This window comes from Dipodomys ordii, unplaced genomic scaffold, assembly GCF_000151885.1.
Source record: "Dipodomys ordii isolate 6190 unplaced genomic scaffold, Dord_2.0 Scaffold18, whole genome shotgun sequence".
Classification (NCBI taxonomy): domain Eukaryota; kingdom Metazoa; phylum Chordata; class Mammalia; order Rodentia; family Heteromyidae; genus Dipodomys; species Dipodomys ordii.
Window position 1 is genome coordinate 7,817,341 of NW_012267234.1, and position 22,217 is coordinate 7,839,557.

Sequence of the window (22,217 nt, forward strand, 5' to 3'; positions counted from 1 at the left end):
CGACGGTAGAGCGAAGCCGGACGGTGGTGCCACGCCTGCCCAGCTCTCCGTCTCTGCAGCCTCCCTGGTTGGAGGCAGCTGCAAGCCGGAGGCCCTGGGGAGGCTACGGCCTCCCCTGTCCGCGTTTACCACTTCGGGGCAGAACACTGGGTGATCAGACAAGGTTTTTCATTTGAATTCTTTTTTTTTTCCTGCCATTTACTTATTTGCTCCCAAGTTCTTTCACTCAGTGCTCCACAGCTTCAGATAACATCCTGTAGACTTTAGCATCTTTATCTTTCTGCACCGTCCTTTCTCTCCAAGTCCTTTATCAGAAAACCCCAGAGGCCATCTTACTTGTCTTTCTCCGTTCTCCCTTTCCTGCCTTTACAACTTGGACTGAGCCTCAGACTCCATGCTTGAACTGCCTCCACCTCCTCGCTTCCAGCTCTGGGAAGAGAGGTCAGCCAGCTCACAGTTAGGTAACCCCAACCAACTGCTACCTGACCCCTCCTCCAGCACCCAGGGTTGGTGACACCAGTCAGCCTGACTTCCTGCTCCTCACACCACCTTCAGCTGCCCTCCAACCCGCCTCTCCCCTGCTCACTGTTCTCCCATGTGGGCCAGGGGAGGAGCCCCCTCCTCTGAAGAGAAAGCCTTGGTTTCCTCCTGGTGTTCTTGACTCCATCATGGCTCTTTCGGCAACTGGCCCTAGGCTGCAGGACCCATTCTAACGAAGAGCACCACAAAGAAGAAAGGCCACACGCTTGGTTCCATGCCTCAAATATTTATTCTAACCATATTCTGCAGTCTGGATACCTGGGGTCGGGCGGACTTTGTGGGACTTGCCACAGTGACTTCTGGAGAGACTGACCGTCACCAGAGACAGAGGATGAGGACTGGGGAGATAACAGCAGCCACAAGGCCTGGCATGGGGCCCGGTGGGCACTTGGAGGATTTCCAGAGGTCCTGATTGAATGGCCTCTTGGTCACCTTCAGGTGCGAACCCTGGTGCTTATTGGGCAATGGAGGCTGGAGGTGGGAGTGGCAGGTGCTGCTGAGCTGCCTGTCTGGAATCTGGGCCTCCACAGGGCTCTTCCCACTGCTTTCATCTCTCACCTGGAAGTGAGAGTCAGCAGTGAGACACACCACAGCTACCCCTGTCTGCTCAAACCATTGAACCAATCATCCTTTGTGCCAGCCCTGTTTACCTGCTCCACTTGTCTGAAGACCCGCAGCAGATTTCCTCGAAGGACTCCTTGAAGCTCTTCCTCACTCCAGCCCCGGCGCAGCAACTCCTCTATCAGCACTGGGTATGTGGACACATCTTCCAGCCCCTGAGGGAACCTGTGTGGCCACACCAGGCAAGTGTGGGACCTTGGCCCTGTTCCTCATCTAGGGCCTCCTGCCTAGCAACAATGCATTTGACTTAAATTGAAGGTCAGTGTCCACCTGGGAAGCCCTTTAAGGACTGAGCAGATGTCCAGTCCACAGCAGATCTGCTGGGCATGAATTGAGCTCCCTTGGGGAGGGGAGTACTTGAGCGAGTGTGCTGACTTGGGTCCACTGTGCCACAGAAATGACAGGGAAAACCGAGGCAATAGGACCTGGGCAGTGCACTGCAAGATCAGAGCCTGTGGTCAAGGCCTAACTGATGGGAAAACGCTGGGATGTATAACTAAGACTGAAAGAACCTTTGCTGTAACTCAGCCAAGATGAGTCCCTGGGGGAAACACTTACCGGCCAGATCCATCATAATTTCCACCAATCCCAATGAATTCGGATCCAATGACCGCCCTGATGTGGTCAAAATGATCTAGAAGATGGAGGTTGATGGCAGACAGCAGAAGGCTTGGAATCAGACCCTAGACCTAGCTGGAGCCAGTGTCTAAGACCTAGCACTAGACCATGTCAGCTGACTCCGCAGGGTACCCTCAAGTCCTAAAGTAGCTAAGATAGAATACTGGGGCTGAACCTGCATCTAGAGCCTCTCTGCCTGTCTGGCCCAGAGATGTGGGGAATGAGAAAGGTTCAAGGAATAGGAGGGAAAACAAAAACCCAGAGGCAGAGAAGAACACACACTTGGTTCCTTTGTGAGGAAATGAAACGCTGAGTCTGCTGCCCCAGGATTGTAGGGAGGTTTGCAGTTGCCCCTATGTGCTGAACTACTGGAACTGTCCCCGAAGGTCCCAGTGACCAAAACCCAAGACAGAGCTAGGAAAAGAGCTGAGGTGGGGCTTACCTGCCACAGTTGACAGGTTGCTAAGCAGGTCACACTGCAGAATCCCCATCGACAGTGTCACCATCACGATGCCACCATTCTTCTTCTATAGGAATAAGACCCAAGGGCACTCAGGTCAGGTCAGCCTTTCTGGCCTGCCAGTGCACCTTGCTGTGGCAACCCTAACAGGACAGGAATTTCATGCTGGCTTCATAGACTAGAAGAGGCTTCCTTACTGGGTTTGTGGGTCTCTGAGTGAAACGGATTTGGCCTTCAGTTTTAGAAACGGAAGAGTGTCCAAGCATGTGTGAGACATGAACTAGCAACTTTCTTTGTTCAGGGTCAAGAATCTTTTTTTTTTTTTTTGGTCAATTGTGGAGCTTGAACTCAGGGCCTGGTTGCTGTACCTGAGCTCTTTTGCTGTAGGCTAGTGCTCCACTACTTTGAGCCACAGCTCTACTTCTGGTTTTCTGGTGGTTAAATACAGATAAGTCTCATAGGATTTCCTGACCAAGTTGGCTTTGAATCACGATCCTCAGATCTCAGCCTCCTGAGTAGCTAGGGTTACAGGTATGAGCCACCAGTGCCCAACCCAAGAATTTTTTAATGAGGCATATCTAACCTTGGATTTGAGATATGGGGTGGTTACTTACCAGAAGCTGCAGGATATCATCAGGAACATTCAATGTATTGTTGCACACAGCTCTGGCAGCTGAGTGGGAGAAGATCACAGGAGCCTGTGACACCTCCAGGGTCCGCCTCACTAAGGTGTCCGAGGCATAGGACAAGTCTATCATCATTCCCAAACGGTTCATTTCCTCCACCACTTTCTGCAGGGACAATTTTATTTTTGGAGGGGGGCTCAGGTGTATGTTCATAACTATAGTGAACAGGTGGGGTTGAGTATGGAACAGAAGTCCTCACCTCACCAAAGTTTGTCAACCCGCTGACATTGGTATACAAGTGGTGTCTGAATTTGGTAGAACTCTCCGCCCTGCAAGACAGCCAGGAGAGGACAATGTAGCTGGCCGCACCTTGGTCATCAGTGACTGGGCCCCCTGTCCATCCATCTCACCTCTAAAACAGGTGAGGATCCAGTGATAGCTATCAGGGTATATAGAGAGAGTGTCCAGCCTCCCTCTGTGGACCCCACTTAATTCTCAGCTCACTGGTCAGGCCCATCCCAGAGAAGGCAGTTTCCCTGCTACACTGTCTGCCATTCTATCCTTGATGGTTCTGAACTCACCAGGGTGTGCTGCAGGTGAAGGTGAGCATCAGGTAGCGTACTCCCAGCAGATAGAAACTTCGAAGCACAGAGAGGCTGCTATCCAGTGAGTGACCACCCTCCACACCAATAAGACAGGCCAGCTTTTGAGTACTGTTCAGACCTGAAGAGGGTGAACAATCAAGTGGTCAGAGAGCCCAGCAACAGAACTCATGAATGAACCCTGGACTATCTCCTCAGCCAGCATCTCACCTTCTGCGGTGGTCACAAGCTCCAGCTCAGAATAGGCAGCACACATGCGGCGAATGAGGTCAATCTGCTCCAGTGTGAGGCGCACAGCATCCCGGTCCTGGGTCTCACATGGCACGTAGGCTGACCAGAACTAGAGATAGGTCAAGAGGTTCAGAATGTAGTTTAGGTAGTGTCCAATCCTGTAGCTCTGCCACTCCTGACTTACCCCCACAGCAACCATTTGGATTAGTAGGGCCCAAATGAATATTGTATCACCCCATGATTTATTTATTTATTTTGTCGGTTGTGGGGCTTGAACTCTGGGCTTGGACACTGTCCCACAGCTCTTCAGCTCAAGGAGAGCACTCTACCCTTGGAGTCACAGGACCACTTCCAGTTTTCTGGTGGTTAATTGAAAATAAGAGTCTCACGGACTTTCCTGCCTAGTCTGGCTTTGATCACGATCCTCAGATCTCAGCCTCCTGAGTAGCTAGGATTACAGGTGTGAGCCACAGGCACCCTGCTTGAGATATATATATATATATATATATCTCAGAGCACTGACTGAATTTTTTTATTTTTTGCTTAAGGCTGGCATTCTACCACTTGAATCATAGCTCTACTTCCAGCTTTTTGTTGGTTAATTGGAGATAAGAGTCTCATGGGTGTTTCTGCCTGGGATGGCTTTGAACCATAATCCTCAGATCTCAGGTTCCTGAGCAGGATTACAGGCATGAGTCCTCAGTGCAAACATGTAGGCAAACTAGACTCTGGACACATCTTGGACTACAGATTATAGTCATGTCCTCTGTGAATACACCAGGCCAACCGAACATAACCTTTGTGGTTCTAGTCATTCATATACTCACCAGGGATTTTCTGGTCATTTTCTATGTCTCCACAGAATCCCTGACATCCATGCAGCTCAACTGTCTGGATCACCAATGACGCACACACACACACACACTCCTGAATACTTCATGATGGCACACTGAATACCCCATGGTACCTCCCCCTTCACTTGGAGGTTGGCCTAGCCAGGTTTCTATGGTTCCCCCATCCCCACATCCATCTCCCATCATGCTGTGGTATCTAGGGTGTCTCTGTGGTACCTGAGCACCCACAAGGCCATCACTAAGCCTGTCCAGGTTGGTCTGACCCAGGCTGAAATTGTACAGATTCACATTCTGCAGCTTGTTCTGGAAAAACTGTCTCAGAAGCAAAGGCAGGTCGTTGTGCCTAGGGGTGTCAAGACAAAGAGTGGGAACACGGCCGTGAGGAAAGGTCATATCAACACGCCTGTGCCTCTCCTCCCCAACTCCACATGGTCATGCAGGCAATGTGCAGACCGCTGAGGCTGGGTTGGGGGGGGTGGGGAGTAGGTCCCATCAGCAATGAGGTAGTGGGGGGGGGCACCATGGGTGGTATAGGGGATTCCTTGCTAACCTCTCACGCTGTGAACCCTCCCTGGCCCAGAGGTTTCCATAGGGTAGCCATTCACGCCACCCCGCCCTACTTGGCATCTACGAACCCGTCCACAAGCGGGAAGTCCTGCATCAGGGCCCGAGCGCGCTCCCGTAGAGTGGGCGTGCGGGAGGTGCCCGTCAGGGTCGGGGCGCTAGAGGTGACCATCGTTGCCGGGGCACTGGAGGCGCCCATTGTGGCCAGGTTGCTGGGGATGCCCATCAGGGTCGGGGCGCTGGAGCTGGCCAGCGGCATGGTGTGGACACGGGTTGCCGGGGGCGACGGCAGCAGCTGCAGGAGCAGGAACAAGAACAGGCCGTACCGCGGAGGCCGCCCGCCTAGCGCGAGAGGACCCCGGCGGCCAGCGGGCTGCATGCTGCGCAAGGACAGACAGACGGACACGGGTGACCGTCGCGAAGGCCTGAGAGGTGTGGGTGAAGGGCGGAGGGTAGTGGCAGGGTCTCGCCTGTGGATACTGGTGCCCCAGGACGAAGGCTTGCTCACAGCAGCTCACAGTGGCGCTACTTCGCTACCTCCACAACCGACGCGCGGGAACCTTCCACGCCGCAGAGCGCAGCCGCCAGGGGGCGTCACGGCTTCCCGCCCGCCCTCTCGTTGGACAGCGCCTCCCAGCGCCTGGCGGGAGTCGGCGCGCAGAGCGTGTCTATAAGCGGCATGCGCGCACGCGCGTGGGGCGGTAGGCGCCTCCCCCCATGTTCACCCCGCCCCCATCAGGCTCCTCCCATCCTCCCTCCCTCCCCCTCCCCCCACCTCAGCCCGGTCCCACCCTCTTTTCCTCATTGCTTTTGGCTCCTACCTACTTTGTTGTATCGCCCAGCCTGGATCCCTGTACCAACCACCGTGGGAGGAGGCTAGTGGGGAGCAAGCAGGTGGTGGCCCCTTAATCTTCCTACTGTCACCCACTAGCTAGTGTCAATTGGGTCGACGCTTGGTTGTTTTGCTGCCCAGGTGGGCAGGCAGGTTTCTGGATCTATTGTCTTTTTTATCTTTATTATCTTTTACCTTAATATCAACTTTGGGCCTTTCTAGACTGTGTATAAACAATTCCTTCCTACTCCCCTCCCCCCTACTGGGTTTTAACTCAAGTCCTCCATCAGCTCTACTGGCACTCAACAAATTGTTTTTTTGTTTGTTTGCTGTGTTTTTTTTTTACAATGCTGGGATTAAATCGAGGACTTCATTAGTGCTGAACAGTCTATCACTGAGATACACTTTCACCTCCTTAGGTAAAAATGACTTCAATTTTATGCTGGGCAGCAGTGGCTCAAGCCTATAATCCTATAATCCTAGTTACTCTGCAGCTGAGATCTGAGGATTGCAGTTCAAAGCCAGCCCAAATCCTGACACCAGAGGCCCACACCTGTAATCCTAGCTACTCAGGAGGCTGAGATCTGAGGATTATAGTTCAAATCCAGCCTAGGCAGGAAAGTCCTTGAGACTCTTCAATAACCACTGAAAAGCCAAAGTGGAACTGTGGTTCAAGTGGTAGACTACTAGCCTTGAGATAAAAAGCTGAGGGACAAGCTGGCTCACGCTTCTAATCCTAGCTACTCAAGAGGCTGAGATCTAAGGATCACAGTTCAAAGCCAGCCTAGGCAGGAAAATCTGTAAGACTCCAATAAACCACTCAGAAAACTGGAAGTGTCACTGTGGCCAAGAGGTAGAGCACTAGCCTTGAGCTGAAGAGCTGAGGGACAGCGCCCAGGTCCAGAGTTCAACCCCCATGACTGACACACACACACACACACACACGCACACGCGCACACGCGCACACACACACATGCTCAGGGACAGTGACCAGACACTGAGCTCAAACCCCAGGACCAGAACTAGAAAATTCAAACAAACAAAAATCCACTTGAGTTTAATGAAACATTTTTTTGGGGGGAGGAGGGGTGTGGGGCTTGAATTCAGGGCCTGGAGCTGTTTCTGAGCTCTTTTGCTCAAGGATAGCACTCTACCACTTTAAGCCACAACTCCACTTCTGGTTTTCTGGTGTTTATTGGAGATAGGAGTCTCACAGACTTTCCTGCCCCGTCTAGCTTTGAACCATAATTCTCAGATCTCAGCCTTTTGAGTAGCTAGGATTACAGGAATAAGCTACTAGTGCCCAGCTGTGAAACTTCTTTTAAGATGCCACTGTTACTAGTAATGTTCTTGTTTTATTTTCATTGCTGTTGTTGTTGTTGACCAGTCCTGCAGCTTGAACTCAGGGCCTGGGCACTGTCCCTGAGCCTTTCTGTACTCAAGGCTTACACTCTACCACTTGAGCCACGACAGCACTTTCTGGCTTTTTCTGCTTCTATGGTACTGAGGAATCGAACCCAGGGCTTCATGCATGCTAGGCCAGCACTCTACCATTAAGCCATAGTCCCAGCCCCCACCTTGTTTTGTTTTGTTTTGTCAGTCCTGGGTCTTGAACTCTACCAGTTGAGCCACAGGGCCACTTCTGGCTTTTTCTGTTTATATGGTACTGAGACATCAAACCCAAGGCTTCAGGCATGCTAGGCAAGCACTCTACCACGAAGCCATATTCCCAGCCCTTTTTTTGTTTTTTAAATATCACACACTGGGTTTAGTGTTAAATGTATGAAGTCCCAGTTACTTGGGAGGCTGACAGAATTACAAGTGGTATTGAGGGTTTTGAATTTAGGGCCTTGTACTTTCTAGAAGGCCCTTTATCTTTGTGTCATGTCCCTTAGACATGAGTTTTTCTGGTTAATTTTTAGATAAGGTCTCACTTTCTGCACAGGATAGCCTGTTTGGAACAAGAGATCCTCCTACTTGTTTCCATATAGCTGAGATAACAGACAGTTACATACCATTGTACCCAACTTTATTAGTTAAGATGGGATCTTGCAAACTCTTTGCCCAGGCTGGCCTGGAACCATGATCCTCCTGATCTTAGTGTCTTGAGTAGCCAAGATTACAAGTTGAGTTACTATGCATGGTGCCTGACTACTGAGTAGTTAGGATTACAGCTATTGTAAGGCTGGGAATGTGGCTTAGTGGTAGAGAGTTTACCTAGCATGCACGAAGCCCTGGGTTCGATTCCTCAGTACCACTAAAATGTAAAAGCCATGCCGAGTACCAGTGGCTCATGCCTTTAATCCTAGTTACTCAGGAGGCTGAGATCTGAGGATCCACTACCCAGCCAAGAAAATCCATGAGACTCTTATCTCCAATGAACTACCAGGAAACTGGAAGTGGTGCTGTGACTCAAGTTGTCACAAGTGCTAGCCTTGAGCAAAAGAAATTCAGGGACAGTGCCTAGCCCTTGAGTTCAGGCCCCAGTACTGGCAAAAAAAAAAAAAAAAGGTAATTTGGGATCCTTCTGAATAGTGCTTGTCCAGTATATATAGCTCAACCCCCGGGCTACCTCAGGCCTAGTCAATCCTTGAGCAAATAGTAGCTGAAATCTAGATTCCCCCATCAACCACTGCATTGACTCATATCTGGTTCCATGTCCAAAAGATTTATTTGTGCCTGCACAAGTGGGGAGCTTCATAGGGATCAAGGGGCCAGAGTGACATCTATCAGGGCAAACTAGGTCACCAGAGCCACAAAATAAGGCCTGGAAATATGGCAACAACAAACATGGCAACAACAGTAGAGCTTGGGACTGTGTGGGGGGACTTTGAAAATAACCACCTTGGTGACAACTTGGGTGTCCAATGGACAGGGATCTCAGTTACTTTCTGGTCTGAGACCAGATGTCTCAGAGGCTGACGCTGGAGGATGGAACGGCACAGACTGCCCAGCTGTTCTTCTGGGAATACGTCCTCCAAAGGACTTTGCCACTGCTTTTCATCCCGTACCTAAAATGGAGATGGATTGTCAGCAGCTCCCATAGCTCCCCCTTGAGGCACCTGCTTGGACCCCTGTGCCACTCTCTTGCCCCGGCCCTGTGTACCTGCTCCACTTGTCTGAAGACCCGCAGCAGATTTCCTCGAAGGACTCCTTGAAGCTCTTCCTCACTCCAGCCCCGGCGCAGCAACTCCTCTATCAGCACTGGGTATGTGGACACGTCCTCCAACCCCTGAGGGAACCTGTGTGGCCACCATTAAGAAAATCTCAGACCTGGCACCCTGATCCCAACACAGAATCCAATTCTGGGACTCTGTACCCCAACCCTGGGCAGATGTGAAACGTGATTCACTCCTTCTTGTGCCTCATCCAGAGGAGGCCTCAAAACTTCCTTGAATATTTGCCAAAATTCATTTGTGTGTGTGTGTGTGTGTGTGTGTGTGTGTGTGTGTGTGTGTGTGGTACTGGGACTGGGACTTGAACTCAGGGCCTTGCACTCTTGCTCAGCTTTTTTGCTCATAGCTTGTGTTCTTACCATTTAAGCCATGCCTAATTAATTGGAGATAGGTCTCCTGGAATTGTCTGCCAGGTCTGGCTGTGAACCTCCATCTTTAAGAATCAGCTTCCTGCATAGCTAGATTATAACGTGATGCACTGGCACCTAGTTAAACTGTACTGTTAAGATCTATATCTTCCACTGAAATTAAATGTTTCCTCTTTAAAAAAACACACACATGCTGGGTATGGTGGTGTATCATGCTTATAATCTTAGCTATACAGGAGGCTGAAATTGGGAAGATCATGATTTGAAGTAACCCGAGGCAAAAAGTTCATCAGACCCAATCTCAACTAATAAAAAGTTGAGTATTAGCTGGATACTGGTAGCTCACACCTGTAGTCCTAGCTACTCAGGAGGCCTAGATCCAAGATCAAGGTTTGAAGTCAGTGTAGGTGAATAAGTCTGTGAGATTGTTATATCCAGTTAACCAGCAAAAAGCCATAAGGGGAGCTATGACTCAAGAGTGATACAGCTTCAGCCTTGAACAAAAAGCTAAGGTACAGTGGGCAGGCCCTGAGGTCAAGCCCCAGTATTAGCAAAAAAAAAAAAAAGAAAAAGAAATATTAAATAGGCGGACTGTGGTCCAGGCGCTTGCCTGAGCAGGAAGACCATATCTCAAAAATAACTAACACAAAAAAGGACTAGAGATGTGGCTCAGCAGTAGAGCACCTGCCTAGCAAGTGTGATGTCTTGAGTTCAAACTTCAATACTGCTAAAAGAAAAAGAATAAAAAGAGGTCTGAAGTAGTTCAGTGAGAGAGTTCTTGTTTAGTATGTGTAAGACACTGAGTTTGATCCTCGGAACTGCAAAATAACAACAACAAAATTCCTAAAGAAACAAGAAAGAAAAAGCTTCCTTAGAATTGGGTAGAGAAGTGGGCTACCAGTGGTCAAGTGCTTGTCTAACATGCACAAAGCCCTAGGTTCAATCCCCAGTACTGCAAATGAATGAATGAATAATGATTACTGAGGTTGGCACTGATAGCACATGCCTGTAATCCTAGCTACACAGGAGGCTGATATCTGAGGACTGCAGTTAGAAGCCAGCCCAGGCAAGAAAGTTCATAGGACTCTTATCTTCAATTAACTACCAGAAATTCAGATGTGTAGCTGTGGCTCAAAGTAGTGGAGCACTAGCCTTGAACACAAAAGCTCAGGGTTGGTATCTAGCCCCTTAGATCAAGCCTCATGATCAACCAAAAAAATTAAATTAAAATAAATAAACAGCAACAACTGACTAGAATTGGGCAGAGATGATAGCCAGCCCACACCCAACTTGGATGCCTGTTCATAAAGAGTAAGTAGATCTGCTGGGACTGGGTTTATGTGCTTGTGCAGGTAGATGAGCTCTCTGGTGGCTCAGACAAATAAGGGCCTCTCTGGCCTTTAGGACCAGGAGGCTGAAGGCTGAAGACTAACCCAGGAAGCATATCCAGGGATCTAGGAAGTGCAAGGTGGGCAATGCCTAAACGCAATGGGGGAACATGCTGGGGAGCATGGTGACCAGGGCCCCATTACTCTCCAGCAGCCCCAAACCACAGGAAGTACTCACTGGCTGGTGCCATCATAATCTCCACCAATCCCGATGAATTTGGATCCAATGACTGCCTTGATGTGGTCAAAGTGATCTGGGGAGATGGGGAGTCAGCAGTGTGAGGCTTCTAGGGGTAGGGTTACCCTTCTGAACCTACACTCTGATGATCTTCCATTCTTGCAGCTGATAAGGCCATGAAGACCAATCCTTGGTTACCTGACACTTTGTGTGGCCACCTGAAGGTCCTGAGGTTTGACAGGGACAGATCTCACCTGTCTCTATACTAGACTTTAAGTTTGGAATGAAGCCATTTAGACAGTCACCCATTGGTGCCATTTCCCATCCAGATCCACCCGGCCTCCAGACTCCTTGAGAACCTGGTGGAGGCTTCTTTCTGGAGATGTGGAAGATAAGAAAGGAACAAAGAATAGAGCTGATAAAGACTTCACAGACCTAAGGTAGAGACAGGGCCCCCAAGGCTTTGGTAGTCCTGACCAAAGCACAGGTGTGTAGCACTCAGCTTTATGTCCGATCACCTCCCTTTTACTCACCAGCAGGACAATGTAGACTCTGTAACTATCATTCCACCATAGCTAAATCATCACTGAAGCTGTGCTGATATGCTCCAAAGACTTCAGGTCCAAAGCAGAGCTTCTTAGAAAGCACGGGCGGGGGGGGGGGTTGGTAGGGGAGGGGAGGACAGGGGGAGGCTCACCTGCCACTGTGGACACGTTGGCTAATTTGTTGCACTGCAGCACCCCTACAGATAAGGATACCATCACGATGCCACCGTTATTCTTCTGCAAGGATAGTCAGGCACATGCTCAGCTTGGCCCCCAGCACAAGCATGTTCCTGCCCACCCCTTGGGCCCCAATGAGAAAGCTGCTGATCCCTAACTTTATGAGCCACAGGAGACTGTACCTCTCTGATTTTGTGTGAGTGGAGGAATCTCAAGTCTGGGTTGGGTGGAGGTATCTTGGCTCAGGGTTTGAGAAATAGGAGAATATTTACCATCTAGAATCTCTAGTCCGACACATATTTAAGACTTCAGCGGATACGGAGAGAAGATGCTCAGCCTAGGTTTTCAGCAGATTGAGGAAACAGGGGCCCAATTTTTTTTCTTTTTTTGGTCTGCTGTGGGGTCTGAACTCTGGGCCTGGGCGCTGTCCTCAGCTTTTCAGCTCAAGGCTAGCACTCTACCACTTGAGCCATAGTGCCACTGCTGGCTTTTTCTGCTTATGTGGTGCTGAGGAATCAAACCCAGGGCCTCATGCATGCAAGGCAAGCACTCTACCACTGAGCCACCTTCCCAGCCCTGTGCAGGGGGTGGGGGGGGGTGGAGAAGTTCAAGGTCTTGTGAAGTTTTTCCTTTAGTTCCCAAGGCTGGGTAATTTCTCACCAGACGCTGCAAGATGTCATCAGGAACATTTCGAGCATTCTCACACACACCCCGGGCAGCCGAGTGAGAGAAGATCACAGGTGCTTGTGACACTTCCAAGGCCCGTTGTGCTACAGCATCTGAGCCATGGGACAAATCTACCATCATGCCCAGGCGATTCATTTCAGCTACCACCTTCTGCAGGGACAGATTGGGAGGAGAATGTCAGGGGTGTCCATGTGCCCCCTCCCATTTATCTATGGGGAAAGGTAAGGCATGGGCTGGAGTACTAAACCACGGTCCTCACCTCACCAAAGCTGGTCAGTCCACTGACATTGCTGTAGAATGGGTGGACATTCTTTGATGAGCTCTCTGCCCTGCAGAATGGCCAGAAAACAGGTCTGACTGGTGGCTATTCTTGGCCACAAGAGCCTAAAAGCCTCTACTGAAACTTCTACCCCGATTGGGCACCTGTGGCTCACATCAGGCGGCTGAGATCTAATGGTTGTGGTTTGAAGCCAGCCCAAGTAGGAAAGTCTGTTAGACTTATCTCTAGTTGAGCACAAAAAAGGAGGGGGGGCTGGGAAGGTGGCTCAGTGGTAGAGTGCTTGCCTTGCATGCATGAGGCCCTGGGTTCGATTCCTCAGCACCACATAAGCAAAAAAAAGAAAAAAAGCCGGAAGTGGTGCTGTGGCTCAAGTGGTAGAGTGCTAGCCTTGAGCTGAAAAGCTGAGGGACAGCACCCAGGCCCAGATTTCAGGTCCCACAACCTCTCCCTCCCCCCAAAAAAGCCATAAGTGGAGCCATAAGTAGCTCAAGTGGTAGAATATCAGCAAAAAAGCTAAGAGGCTGGTGCCAGTGGCTCTCGCCTATAATCCTAGTACTTAGGAGTATCTGAGATCTGAGGATCACGATTCAAAGCCAGCCTGGACAGGAAAGTCTGTGGAGACTCTTATGTCCAATAAACCACCAGAAAACCAGAAGTGGCACTGTGGCTCAAGTGGTAGAGTGCTTGCCTTGAGCTGAAGAGCTGAGTGATAGCGCCCAGGCTGAGTTCAAGTTCCACAACCAACAACAACAAAAAAAGCTAAGAGACAGTGCCCAGATCCTGAGTTCAAGTCCCAATACCAGCAGGTGAATGTATACACACACATACACACATACTACCACCACCACCACAATCACCTCCACCAACAACAAATCTTTCTATCCCTGTAATTCCCTGGAGCAAACTCAAGAAACCAGGATAGACTGTGCCAGCCAGAGAGAGGAGTTCTGTGCTGGGATCCAGTCTTTTCCTATGAATACCAGCTCCCCTTCCATTCCAAAAGCCAATGCCAGTCCCTAGAGGTAAAGATTGATCTGGGCCTATACTGTGATCTTGGTCAGATTCCTGCCTCAGTGGGCCCACACCATCTGGCCTGTACTCACCAAGGTGTGTTGCAGGTATGAGTGAGCGTCAGGTAGCGTACTCCCAGCATATAGAAACTGCGTAGCACAGACAGACTACTATCAAGTGAGTGGCCACCCTCTACGCCAATGAGACAGGCCAATTTCTGGGTGCTGTTCAGAGCTGGGGGGCCAATAGGACAAGTGATTACTTTCAGGAGCTAGAATCGATCTATCAAGTCCCTGATATCTAGCACCAGTTCACCCACCTTTAACTGAAGTCACAAGCTCCAGCTCAGAGTAGTTGGCACACATACGATGAATGAGATCAATCTGCTCCAGGGTGAGGCGCACAGCATCCTGGTCCTGAGTCTGGCAGGGGACGTAGGCTGACCAGAACTAGGGGGAAAAGCCAGGGGTTGACTTGGGTAGGTGCTGCTGTGGTGGTGCTCTGCAAGCCTTCACAGCCAACAAAGTATCCAGTGGGCCCAGAGGCCACAAGGAATGCTCTCATTCTTCTGTGATATCTTCACACCCACTGCTGCAGTCCCAGTATCCTTTTTTTTTGGTATCAGTACTGGGGCCTAAATTCAGGGCCTGGACATTGATTGTCCTTTAGCTTTTTTTTTTTCTCTCAAGGCTGGTGCCTTACCACTTGAGCCACTGCTCCACTTACAGCTTTTTGGTGGTTAATTGGAGATAAGAGTCTCATTGACTTTCCTATCCTGGTTGGCTTTGAACAGGGATCCTCAAGATCTCAGCATCCTAGGGGCTGGGAAGGTGGCTCAGTGGTAGAGCGCTTGCCTTGCATGCTCAAGACCCTGGGTTCGATTCCTCAGCACCACATAAGCAAACAGAAAAAAGCCGGAAGTGGCGCTGTGGCTCAAGTGGTAGAGTGCTAGCCTTGAGCTGAAGAGCTAAGGGACAGCGCCCAGGCCCAGAGTTCAAGCCCCACGACCGACAAAGGAAAAAAAAAGAGTGGCCTGAAGGATAAGTGAGAGCTGGACAGGTGAAAAAGGAACACATTCCAGTTGGGAAGAATCAAAGTAGAGACAGGCTCTTTTTGACTTTGTTGTGCTGAGTGTAAATTCATAGACCCCTCATCTTTATTTTTTTTTGCTGGTCATGGGGCCTGAACTCTGGTCCTGGGCCCTGTCCCTAAGCTCTTCAGCTCAAGGCTAGCACTCTACCACTTGAGCCACAGCGCCACTTCTGCCATTTTCTACTTATGTGGTGCTGAAGAATCAAACCCAGGGCCTCATGCATGCAAGACAAGTGCTCTACAACTGAGCAACCTTCCCAGTCCCCCACCCCCATCTTTATTTAAATGACATTCTAAGCAGTGAAAAGGAGGTAGATGCCAGTGATTTGTGCCTGTAATCCTAGCAGAAGGCTGAAATCTGAGGAGCCCATAGTTTGAAGTCAGCCTGAACAGAAAGTTTGTGAGAGAGACTATCTCCAATTGGCCACCAAAAAGCCAGAAGCTGAGGTGTAGTTCAAGTAGCAGAGCACCAGTCTTAAGCAAAAAAGCTAATGGAGGACTGGGAATGTGGCTTATGAGTAGAGTGCTTGCCTAGCATGCATGAAGCCCTGGGTTTGATTCCACAGTACCACATAAACAGAAAAAGCTGTAAGTGGCACTTGGCTCAACAGGTAGAGTGTTATCCTTGAGGAAAAGAAGCTCAAGGACAGTGCCCTAGGCCTTGAGTTCAAGCCCCAGGACTGACAAAAAGAAAAAGCTAATAGACAGTGTTCAGGACCTGAGTTCAAGCCCCAGGACTGGCAAAAAGAAAAAGCTAATAGAGGGCTGGGATGTAGCTCAGTGGCAAAGCGCTTGCCTAGCAAGCGCAACGTCGTGGGTTCGATCCCCAGTACCAAAAAAAAAAAAAAAGAAAAAGCTAATAGACAGTGTTCAGGACCTGAGTTCAAGCCCCAGGACTGGCAAAAAGAAAAAGCTAATAGACAGTGTTCAGGACCTGAATTCAAGCTCCAGTACCAGTGTATACACGCACGCACACACGCACGTGCGCACACACACACACAGTGAATGGGGCTATCCAGGATGACAAGTATTCTACTCAACAGTAGGGCCAGTAGGGCTTCCTATTAGGACTCTAAATTTATACATGATAGAAATGTGAGGAAAAGTTCATCACAATCCTAGGTGTTGGACATTAGGAAGATGGTGCTCCAAGGCAAAATGTGGGTCACTAATGATTTTAAAAGTGGGAATGACAATCCACACACCAGGGTTCATGCCTATAATCCTAGCTACTCAGGAGGCTGACAGCAAATGGTGGTTCAGCACAGGCAGAAAAGCCCAGAATGCAATGTCCCAGTCATGTCTGTTTCTAACAGTTTATGCTAGATTTTTGCCATCACAAGCTGCACTAAACTCTACACAAGTTAAAAAAAAAAGAAAAACCAGAAAAACCAAAAACCTTTATGTGTTCCAATCATGAGGCTTGAACTCAGGGCCTGGGCACAGTCCTTGAGCTTCTTTTTTTTTTTTTTCCTTTTCTGTCCTGTTTCCAAGCTAAGTGTATTTTTTTTTTTTTTTTTGTCCTTGAGCTTCTTTTGCTCAAGGCCAGGGCTCTGCCACTTGAGCCACAGCTCCACTTCTGGCTCTTTTGGTGTTTAATTGAAGTCTCACAGACTTTCTTGCTTGCCTGCACTGGCTTTGAACCATGATTCCCAGAGCTCAGCCTCCTGAGTAGCTAGGATATCAGTATGAGCTACTGGCCCCCAACCCCAGCCTTTTTTTTACCTAGAACAGAGAAGGAGTGTTTCTCTTGCTGGCCAAGAGGAAAGCCTGACTGGTACAAACACCATCCTTTGATTGGTGCAATTACTTCCATCTCACTCCTTTTTTTTTTTTTGTCGGTCATGGGGCTTGAACTCTGGGCCTGGGCGCTGTCCCTCAGCTCTTCAGCTCAAGGCGAGCGCTCTACCGCTTGAGCTACAGCGCCACTCGGTTTTCTGGTGGTTTATTGGAGATAGGAGTCTCACGGTCTCTCCTGCCCGGGCTGGCTTTGAACCGTGATCCTCAGATCTCAGCCTCCTGAGTAGCTAGGATTACAGGCGTGAGCCATCAGCGCCCGGCTTCCATCTCACTCCTTAAGCAGGCTGTTTACTAACTTTTGTCCCATCCTCTGGTGTTGCAATATTATGTGCAATGAAAATCTTCTGTTGAAAAAAAATCCCATACAAACTATCATTTGTTAGAAATCATAAAGTCAAAATCCACTTTATTTTTTATGTGTCATATGAAAGACCACACTCCAGTGCTAGCCAGCAGCTTACCTTTCAAAGCCACAAGCAGGAAGTGGCGCTGTGGCTCAAGTGGTAGAGTACTTTCCTTGAGCTGAAGAGCTGAAGGACAGCACCCAGACTCAGAGTTCAAGCCCCATGACCGACAAAAAAAGGAAGAAAAAAAAGTCAAAGCCACAGCAGCAAAGCAGTCCTTCAGGGAGACAAGAAGGTATGTCCAATGCCTCCTTCTGACAAATGTGCTCACCCACCCAAGGATACAAGGAAATAACACATTTATTTCAGCCAAAATCAGTCTTGCTGAGGCAAAGGATCTCTCACTGAAGATTCTAATCCTGGAAGGCTTCTCCTTCGACGAGCTGCCAGTTCAATCTTCTGAACCAACCTCACATCCCAGGGATGGGTCACAAAGCTGAAAACGGTGCCTGGCACCTCGCTCCCCACTCGGCCTACCCTCCCTGCTCTGTGGATGTAATCCTGAAGGGTGAGGGGGAAATCATAATTGATGACCAGCTCCACATGGATGCTGTCCAAGCCTCGAGAAGCTATGTCTGTGCAGAGAAGTATGTTTTGAGAGCCTTTTTGAAAGCACTGGAAGATCCCTGTTCTCATTTTGGCTGGCATTTGCCCCTGCAGCCTTAGGTGTCGGATTTTGTGATCATCCAGAATATATCCCAGCCAGTTCACAGTGCTAGAGCTGTTGCAGAACACCAGAACAGTCCCTGATGGTTGAGTCTTAGCTGTTTTGTCATACTTCTTGAGGATCTGTACCAACTCTGTCACCTTCTCTGCCCCTTTCAGTTTCATAAACGTCTGCTTGACATGAGGCATGATGCAGTGAAGCTTAGCGCTGGTGATGGTGGTAAGAGAGTCTGGGTTGGCGAATTTACTCAGCAACTGGCCTACGCCTTCAGGAAATGTGGCTCCCACCAGCACTAGCTGAGCTTTGGGATTAAAGGGGTCTTCTAAGTCAGCTGGGCTTTCTGCTACATGGCTCTTCTCCAGGATGTAGTCCACCAGTTCCAGGAAGCTTTCATCCAGCAGTGTGTCTGCCTCGTCCAACACCATGAGGGAGAGCTGTTTTAGGCTGATGAGTTGACTTTTCAAAGCCTTCCACAGAGCCCCTGGAGTGGCCACGAGCACATCTGCTGAAGGTTTTCTAGACAGTTGCAGCTTGATCCTACGCATGCCAAGGCCTCCCTCTAGGTCCTGCACTTGCAGGCCCAAGTATTTGCCCAATGGCTGCGCTACCGCCTGCACTTGTTCGGCTAATTCTCGGGAAGGCACAAGGACTAGGCTGCGGGGAGTGGCGATATGGCTGGAGTCCAGGACAAGCCCCCTCATGAGCCGATGAAACAACGGCAGGAGGTAGCTGAGTGTCTTTCCACTGCCCGTTTCCGCGGCGCAAAGAACGTGGCGGCCGCGGACCAAGGGAGGGATGGTGCTTGCCTGCACGGTGGTGGGTCGAATGACTTCCGGCGCAGCCTCCCTAAGAGCACTCAGCACGCGGGGCTCCAAACCAAGCTCGGCGAAACTTCTCCCGGACGAAAGGTTGCGCAGGGCAGGCGCCTCCTGCTGCGCTCGCTCAATGGAAAAGTAGTCCCCGCGGGCCCGCCGATGCCTCCAGCCACGCGAGGCGAGCGGCGCGGACTCCCACTGGCTCAGAGTGAGGCGCGCCGGCTGGTTAAACTCCCGGCGCCGCGCCGAGACTAACAGCGGTCCAGGCCGCACTAGCACCGGCTGCGGGAGACTCCGACGCCGGCTCTGCCGCTGTTCCTGCCGCCGTTGCCAAGTTCTCGGAATGCGCACCACTGGCAAGGGCTCGTCGGTAGCATGGACCGCTAGATCTCGTCGGGGCGCAAGAAACAACCGAACTAGGAATGACCAGAGCCGCGGCCGACGTGTTAGCGCCATCGCGCTCCAGCCCCTCGTTTTGGGAAGGGCGCGGGTCACTGACGTCACACGTGCGCCTCCGCCTCGGCTACGGTGGCTGGCGCGGTTCAGTGAGGAGTGTTGCACTGGGAACCGCGAGGAAGGAGGGGAGGACCTTAGAGTTCCGTGGCTTCGAGGTCTGTAGAGCTCAACCAGGGGCGGCATTATCCAGATCCCGGCCAACTTTGGGGAAAGACGAGCGGTGGAGGCGAGGGCGGGGGCCGAAAAGTCGGAGGCGACAGCGGGGCCCTGGTCAAATGGACCAGGTGTGCGGGTGGCTCCCAGCAATTTGTCGTCCTCGCTGCTCCGATGGTTTGTTCGGCGTTGGTCCCTCCTGGTAAACTCTGGGTGCCGGATGCTGTAATGCTTCCTCACACCTGGACTCCGAACAAGCAGTGGTAATACCTGTTTTAGTGAGAGTCTGCATGAATGGTAGGTAAGCCTGGGAGCTGAGACCAGAGTCTGGGGTCGTAGACCCACCGCCCGGAGTGCAAAGTGATCATGGCTTTCATCTTAGTTCTTTTCTAAAGTGGGAGGTAAATTCTTAAGGCTTTTAAGTGGAGACATCGCTTCTTCATGCTTTCTCCCTTTCAACCAAGTTTTAATTTCAATTTCCTTGTCACTCCTAGCTTCTCATCCTGAATCTATTACTTGTGTTTCTCCACTTATCTGCTTATATTAGTTGTACACAGGGATTTCACTGTGATGTTTCCATATGTATCCTGATAAAACCCTCCCCCTCTTCATCTTCCACCCACCAGTCCAACATTCTTGCAGCCTGCTCACCTCCACTGCCTTATTGTTGGATTCCAAACTAGTAATAGTAAATAGTATTAGTAATACTATTGCCAGTAGTGTTCTGCCACATCTATGAAGTGATTAGCCATGAGGCTTACCTCACATATATTTGAATTCTGAGAGAGGGGGAGAGGTGTGAATGAACAAATGACACCGTTCATACTTCTTAAACAGATCTGGGAGGGAAAAAAAAGTGTGTTTAGTGTAGTCTGAAGTGCCTGGTGTGACAGATGAAGTAAATGGAGTTTCTTAACACTTGAGGAAAATATTTTAGTTTAATTGAATGCTGTTAGCCCTTCTGTCCACAGGTTGGGCATTTGTGAATTCAAATTGACGATGAACTGAAAACATTCACAAAAAGAATCGTATCTATACTGAACTTAAAGATTTTTTTCTTGCCCATAATTCCTGAATAATACAATATAACAACTAGTTACATAATGTTTACATTGTATTATGTATTGTAAGCTAGGGATGCTTTAAAGTATATGGGAGAGCACTAGTGAAATAACTTAGTGGTAGAACACTTGCAGAATTGGAGCTCACAGATGACTGGAAGGCAGATTCTGAACTTTATATAAAGAACTACAGTAAGAACTAGAATTGTTCATATCTGCTTTGAATAAACTGAGTTTTCTGTCATTGATAAGTTCAGTACATAGCCAGGTGTTGGTGGCTCATGAATGTAATCCTAGCTAGTCACGAGGTTAAGATCTGAGAATCAAGGTTTAAAGCCAGTGGCAAAAGAGTTCTACACGATTCTGTCTCCAATTGAGTAGTGAAAATGCTGGGCTGGAGATGTGGCTTAAGTGGTAGAGTGAAAAAGCGGAGGGAAGCACAAGGCTACTAGTGCTACTAGCCCCAGTACACTCAAGCATACACATACACACACACCCCTATACACAATACATAAATGCTCAGCAAAATAAATAAAATCTCTGTTTTTGTGGAGTTTACATTTTGATTGTCTTGAGGTAAGATCTAAAAATTGGTATGGGGCTGGGAAGGTGGTAGAGTGCTTGCCTTGCATGCATGAGGCCCTGGGTTTGATTCCTTAGCACCGCGTAAGCTGAAAAAGCCGGAAGTGACACTGTGGCTCAAGTGGTAGAGCACTAGTCTTGAGCTGAAAAGCTGAGGGACAGTGCCCAGGCCCAGAGTTCAGACCCCACGACTGACCAAAAAAAACAAAACAAAAAAAAATTGGTATGAAAAAAAATTCTCTTAGCTAGGTGCCAATGGCTCATGCCTATATATAGTACTAGCTACTCAGGAGGCTGAGATCTAAGGACTGTGGTTCTAAGCCATCCTAGACAGGAAAGTCCATGAGACTATATTTCCAATAAACCATAAAAAATCCAGAAGTGCAACCAGGAGAGCACTAGCCTTCAACAAAAAAATTAGCTAGGACTACAGACATGAACCACTGGTGCCAACTGTAGGCACTGTTTTTTTTTTGAGGGTTAGATGATCCTCTTTTGTTTTTTAAATGCTAATACTGGTAAAGACCCTTGCATATCCATGTTTATTGCCGCACTCTATTACAGCTAAGTTATGGAAACAACCCAGAATCCCTAAAAAATAACTGGATCCACCAAAAAAACCCAACTAAACAAACAGAAAAACATGCTGCCTATACACAATGGAATTTTACATAGCCATTAGAAAGAATAAGATTATGTCATTTGCTGGGAAATGGATGGACCCAGAACAAATCATGTTAACTGAAGTAAGGCAAGCTCAGAGAGACAAACAGTACATGTTTTCTCTCATATGCGGAAGCTAGATCTAAAGTACACAGGGATGTGATAAGTGATACAGGACTGTAGGCATTCACACACAGTGAGACCAAAGGAAGATACTCTTAGGGGAGGAACACAAAGGTGCAATATCTATGTGCATCTGATCATACAAAATATCAGAATGAACTCCAGGAAATGGGCCCAAAGGGTTTTTTTTTCTTTGCTTTTTGTCTTGTTTTTGTTGTTGTTATTTGTTCTTTGTTTTTTTGTCAGTCTTGGGGCCTGAACTCTGGGCCTGGACACTGTCCCACAACTCTTCAGCTCAAGGCTAGTGCTCTACCATTTGAGCTACATCAGCAATTCCGGCTTTTTCTGTTTATATGGTACTGAGGAATCGAACCCAAGGCCTCATGCATGCAAGGCAAGCTCTCTACCATTGAGCCACCTTCCCAGCCCAAGAATACATTTCTTTTTGGACAGTGTCATCCCTTCTGTTCCCATCCACAAGTTGTATAGTTTATTTCAATGTAGTGTCTAGTGAGTATTACTCACAAACAGTCATACTTTTTTTTTTTGGGGTCCAGTCGTGGGGCCTGAACTCTGGGCTTGGGTGCTGTCCCTCAGCTCTTCAGCTCAAGGCTAGCGCTCTACCACTTGAGCCACAGCGCCA

The 22,217-nt window shown here is 49.1% G+C and overlaps 3 protein-coding genes across 7 annotated transcripts in view; all 3 read right to left on the reverse strand.

Annotated features, from left to right (window-relative positions):
* Positions 1–855: 855 nt before the first annotated feature.
* Dpep3 (dipeptidase 3) lies at positions 856–5,375 on the reverse strand. Its single transcript, XM_013012666.1, has 10 exons — positions 5,188–5,375; positions 4,769–4,895; positions 3,678–3,807; positions 3,447–3,588; positions 3,125–3,194; positions 2,854–3,030; positions 2,222–2,306; positions 1,720–1,795; positions 1,191–1,326; positions 856–1,098 (listed from the first exon to the last, which is right to left on the reverse strand). Exons 1-10 carry the CDS (start codon positions 5,373–5,375, stop codon positions 856–858), a joined length of 1,374 nt encoding a protein of 457 aa, XP_012868120.1.
* Positions 5,376–8,595: 3,220 nt separating this feature from the next.
* Dpep2 (dipeptidase 2) overlaps positions 8,596–22,217 on the reverse strand; it is a 15,649-nt gene continuing 2,027 nt past the window's right edge. For all 5 annotated transcript variants that reach the window (XM_013012932.1, XM_013012931.1, XM_013012930.1 and 2 more), the window contains 8 exons: positions 14,078–14,207; positions 13,851–13,992; positions 12,727–12,796; positions 12,441–12,617; positions 11,756–11,840; positions 11,059–11,134; positions 9,055–9,190; positions 8,596–8,959 (listed from right to left, as the gene is read on the reverse strand). In XM_013012932.1, the coding sequence (XP_012868386.1) occupies positions 8,693–8,959; positions 9,055–9,190; positions 11,059–11,134; positions 11,756–11,840; positions 12,441–12,617; positions 12,727–12,796; positions 13,851–13,992; positions 14,078–14,207 (1,083 nt within the window). In that variant the 3' untranslated portion in view covers positions 8,596–8,692. The remainder of the gene's footprint in view (positions 8,960–9,054; positions 9,191–11,058; positions 11,135–11,755; positions 11,841–12,440; positions 12,618–12,726; positions 12,797–13,850; positions 13,993–14,077; positions 14,208–22,217) is intronic.
* Ddx28 (DEAD (Asp-Glu-Ala-Asp) box polypeptide 28) lies at positions 17,045–19,006 on the reverse strand. Its single transcript, XM_013012927.1, has one exon. The coding sequence runs from the start codon at positions 18,990–18,992 to the stop codon at positions 17,370–17,372; it is 1,623 nt and encodes a 540-aa protein (XP_012868381.1). The 5' UTR covers positions 18,993–19,006; the 3' UTR covers positions 17,045–17,369.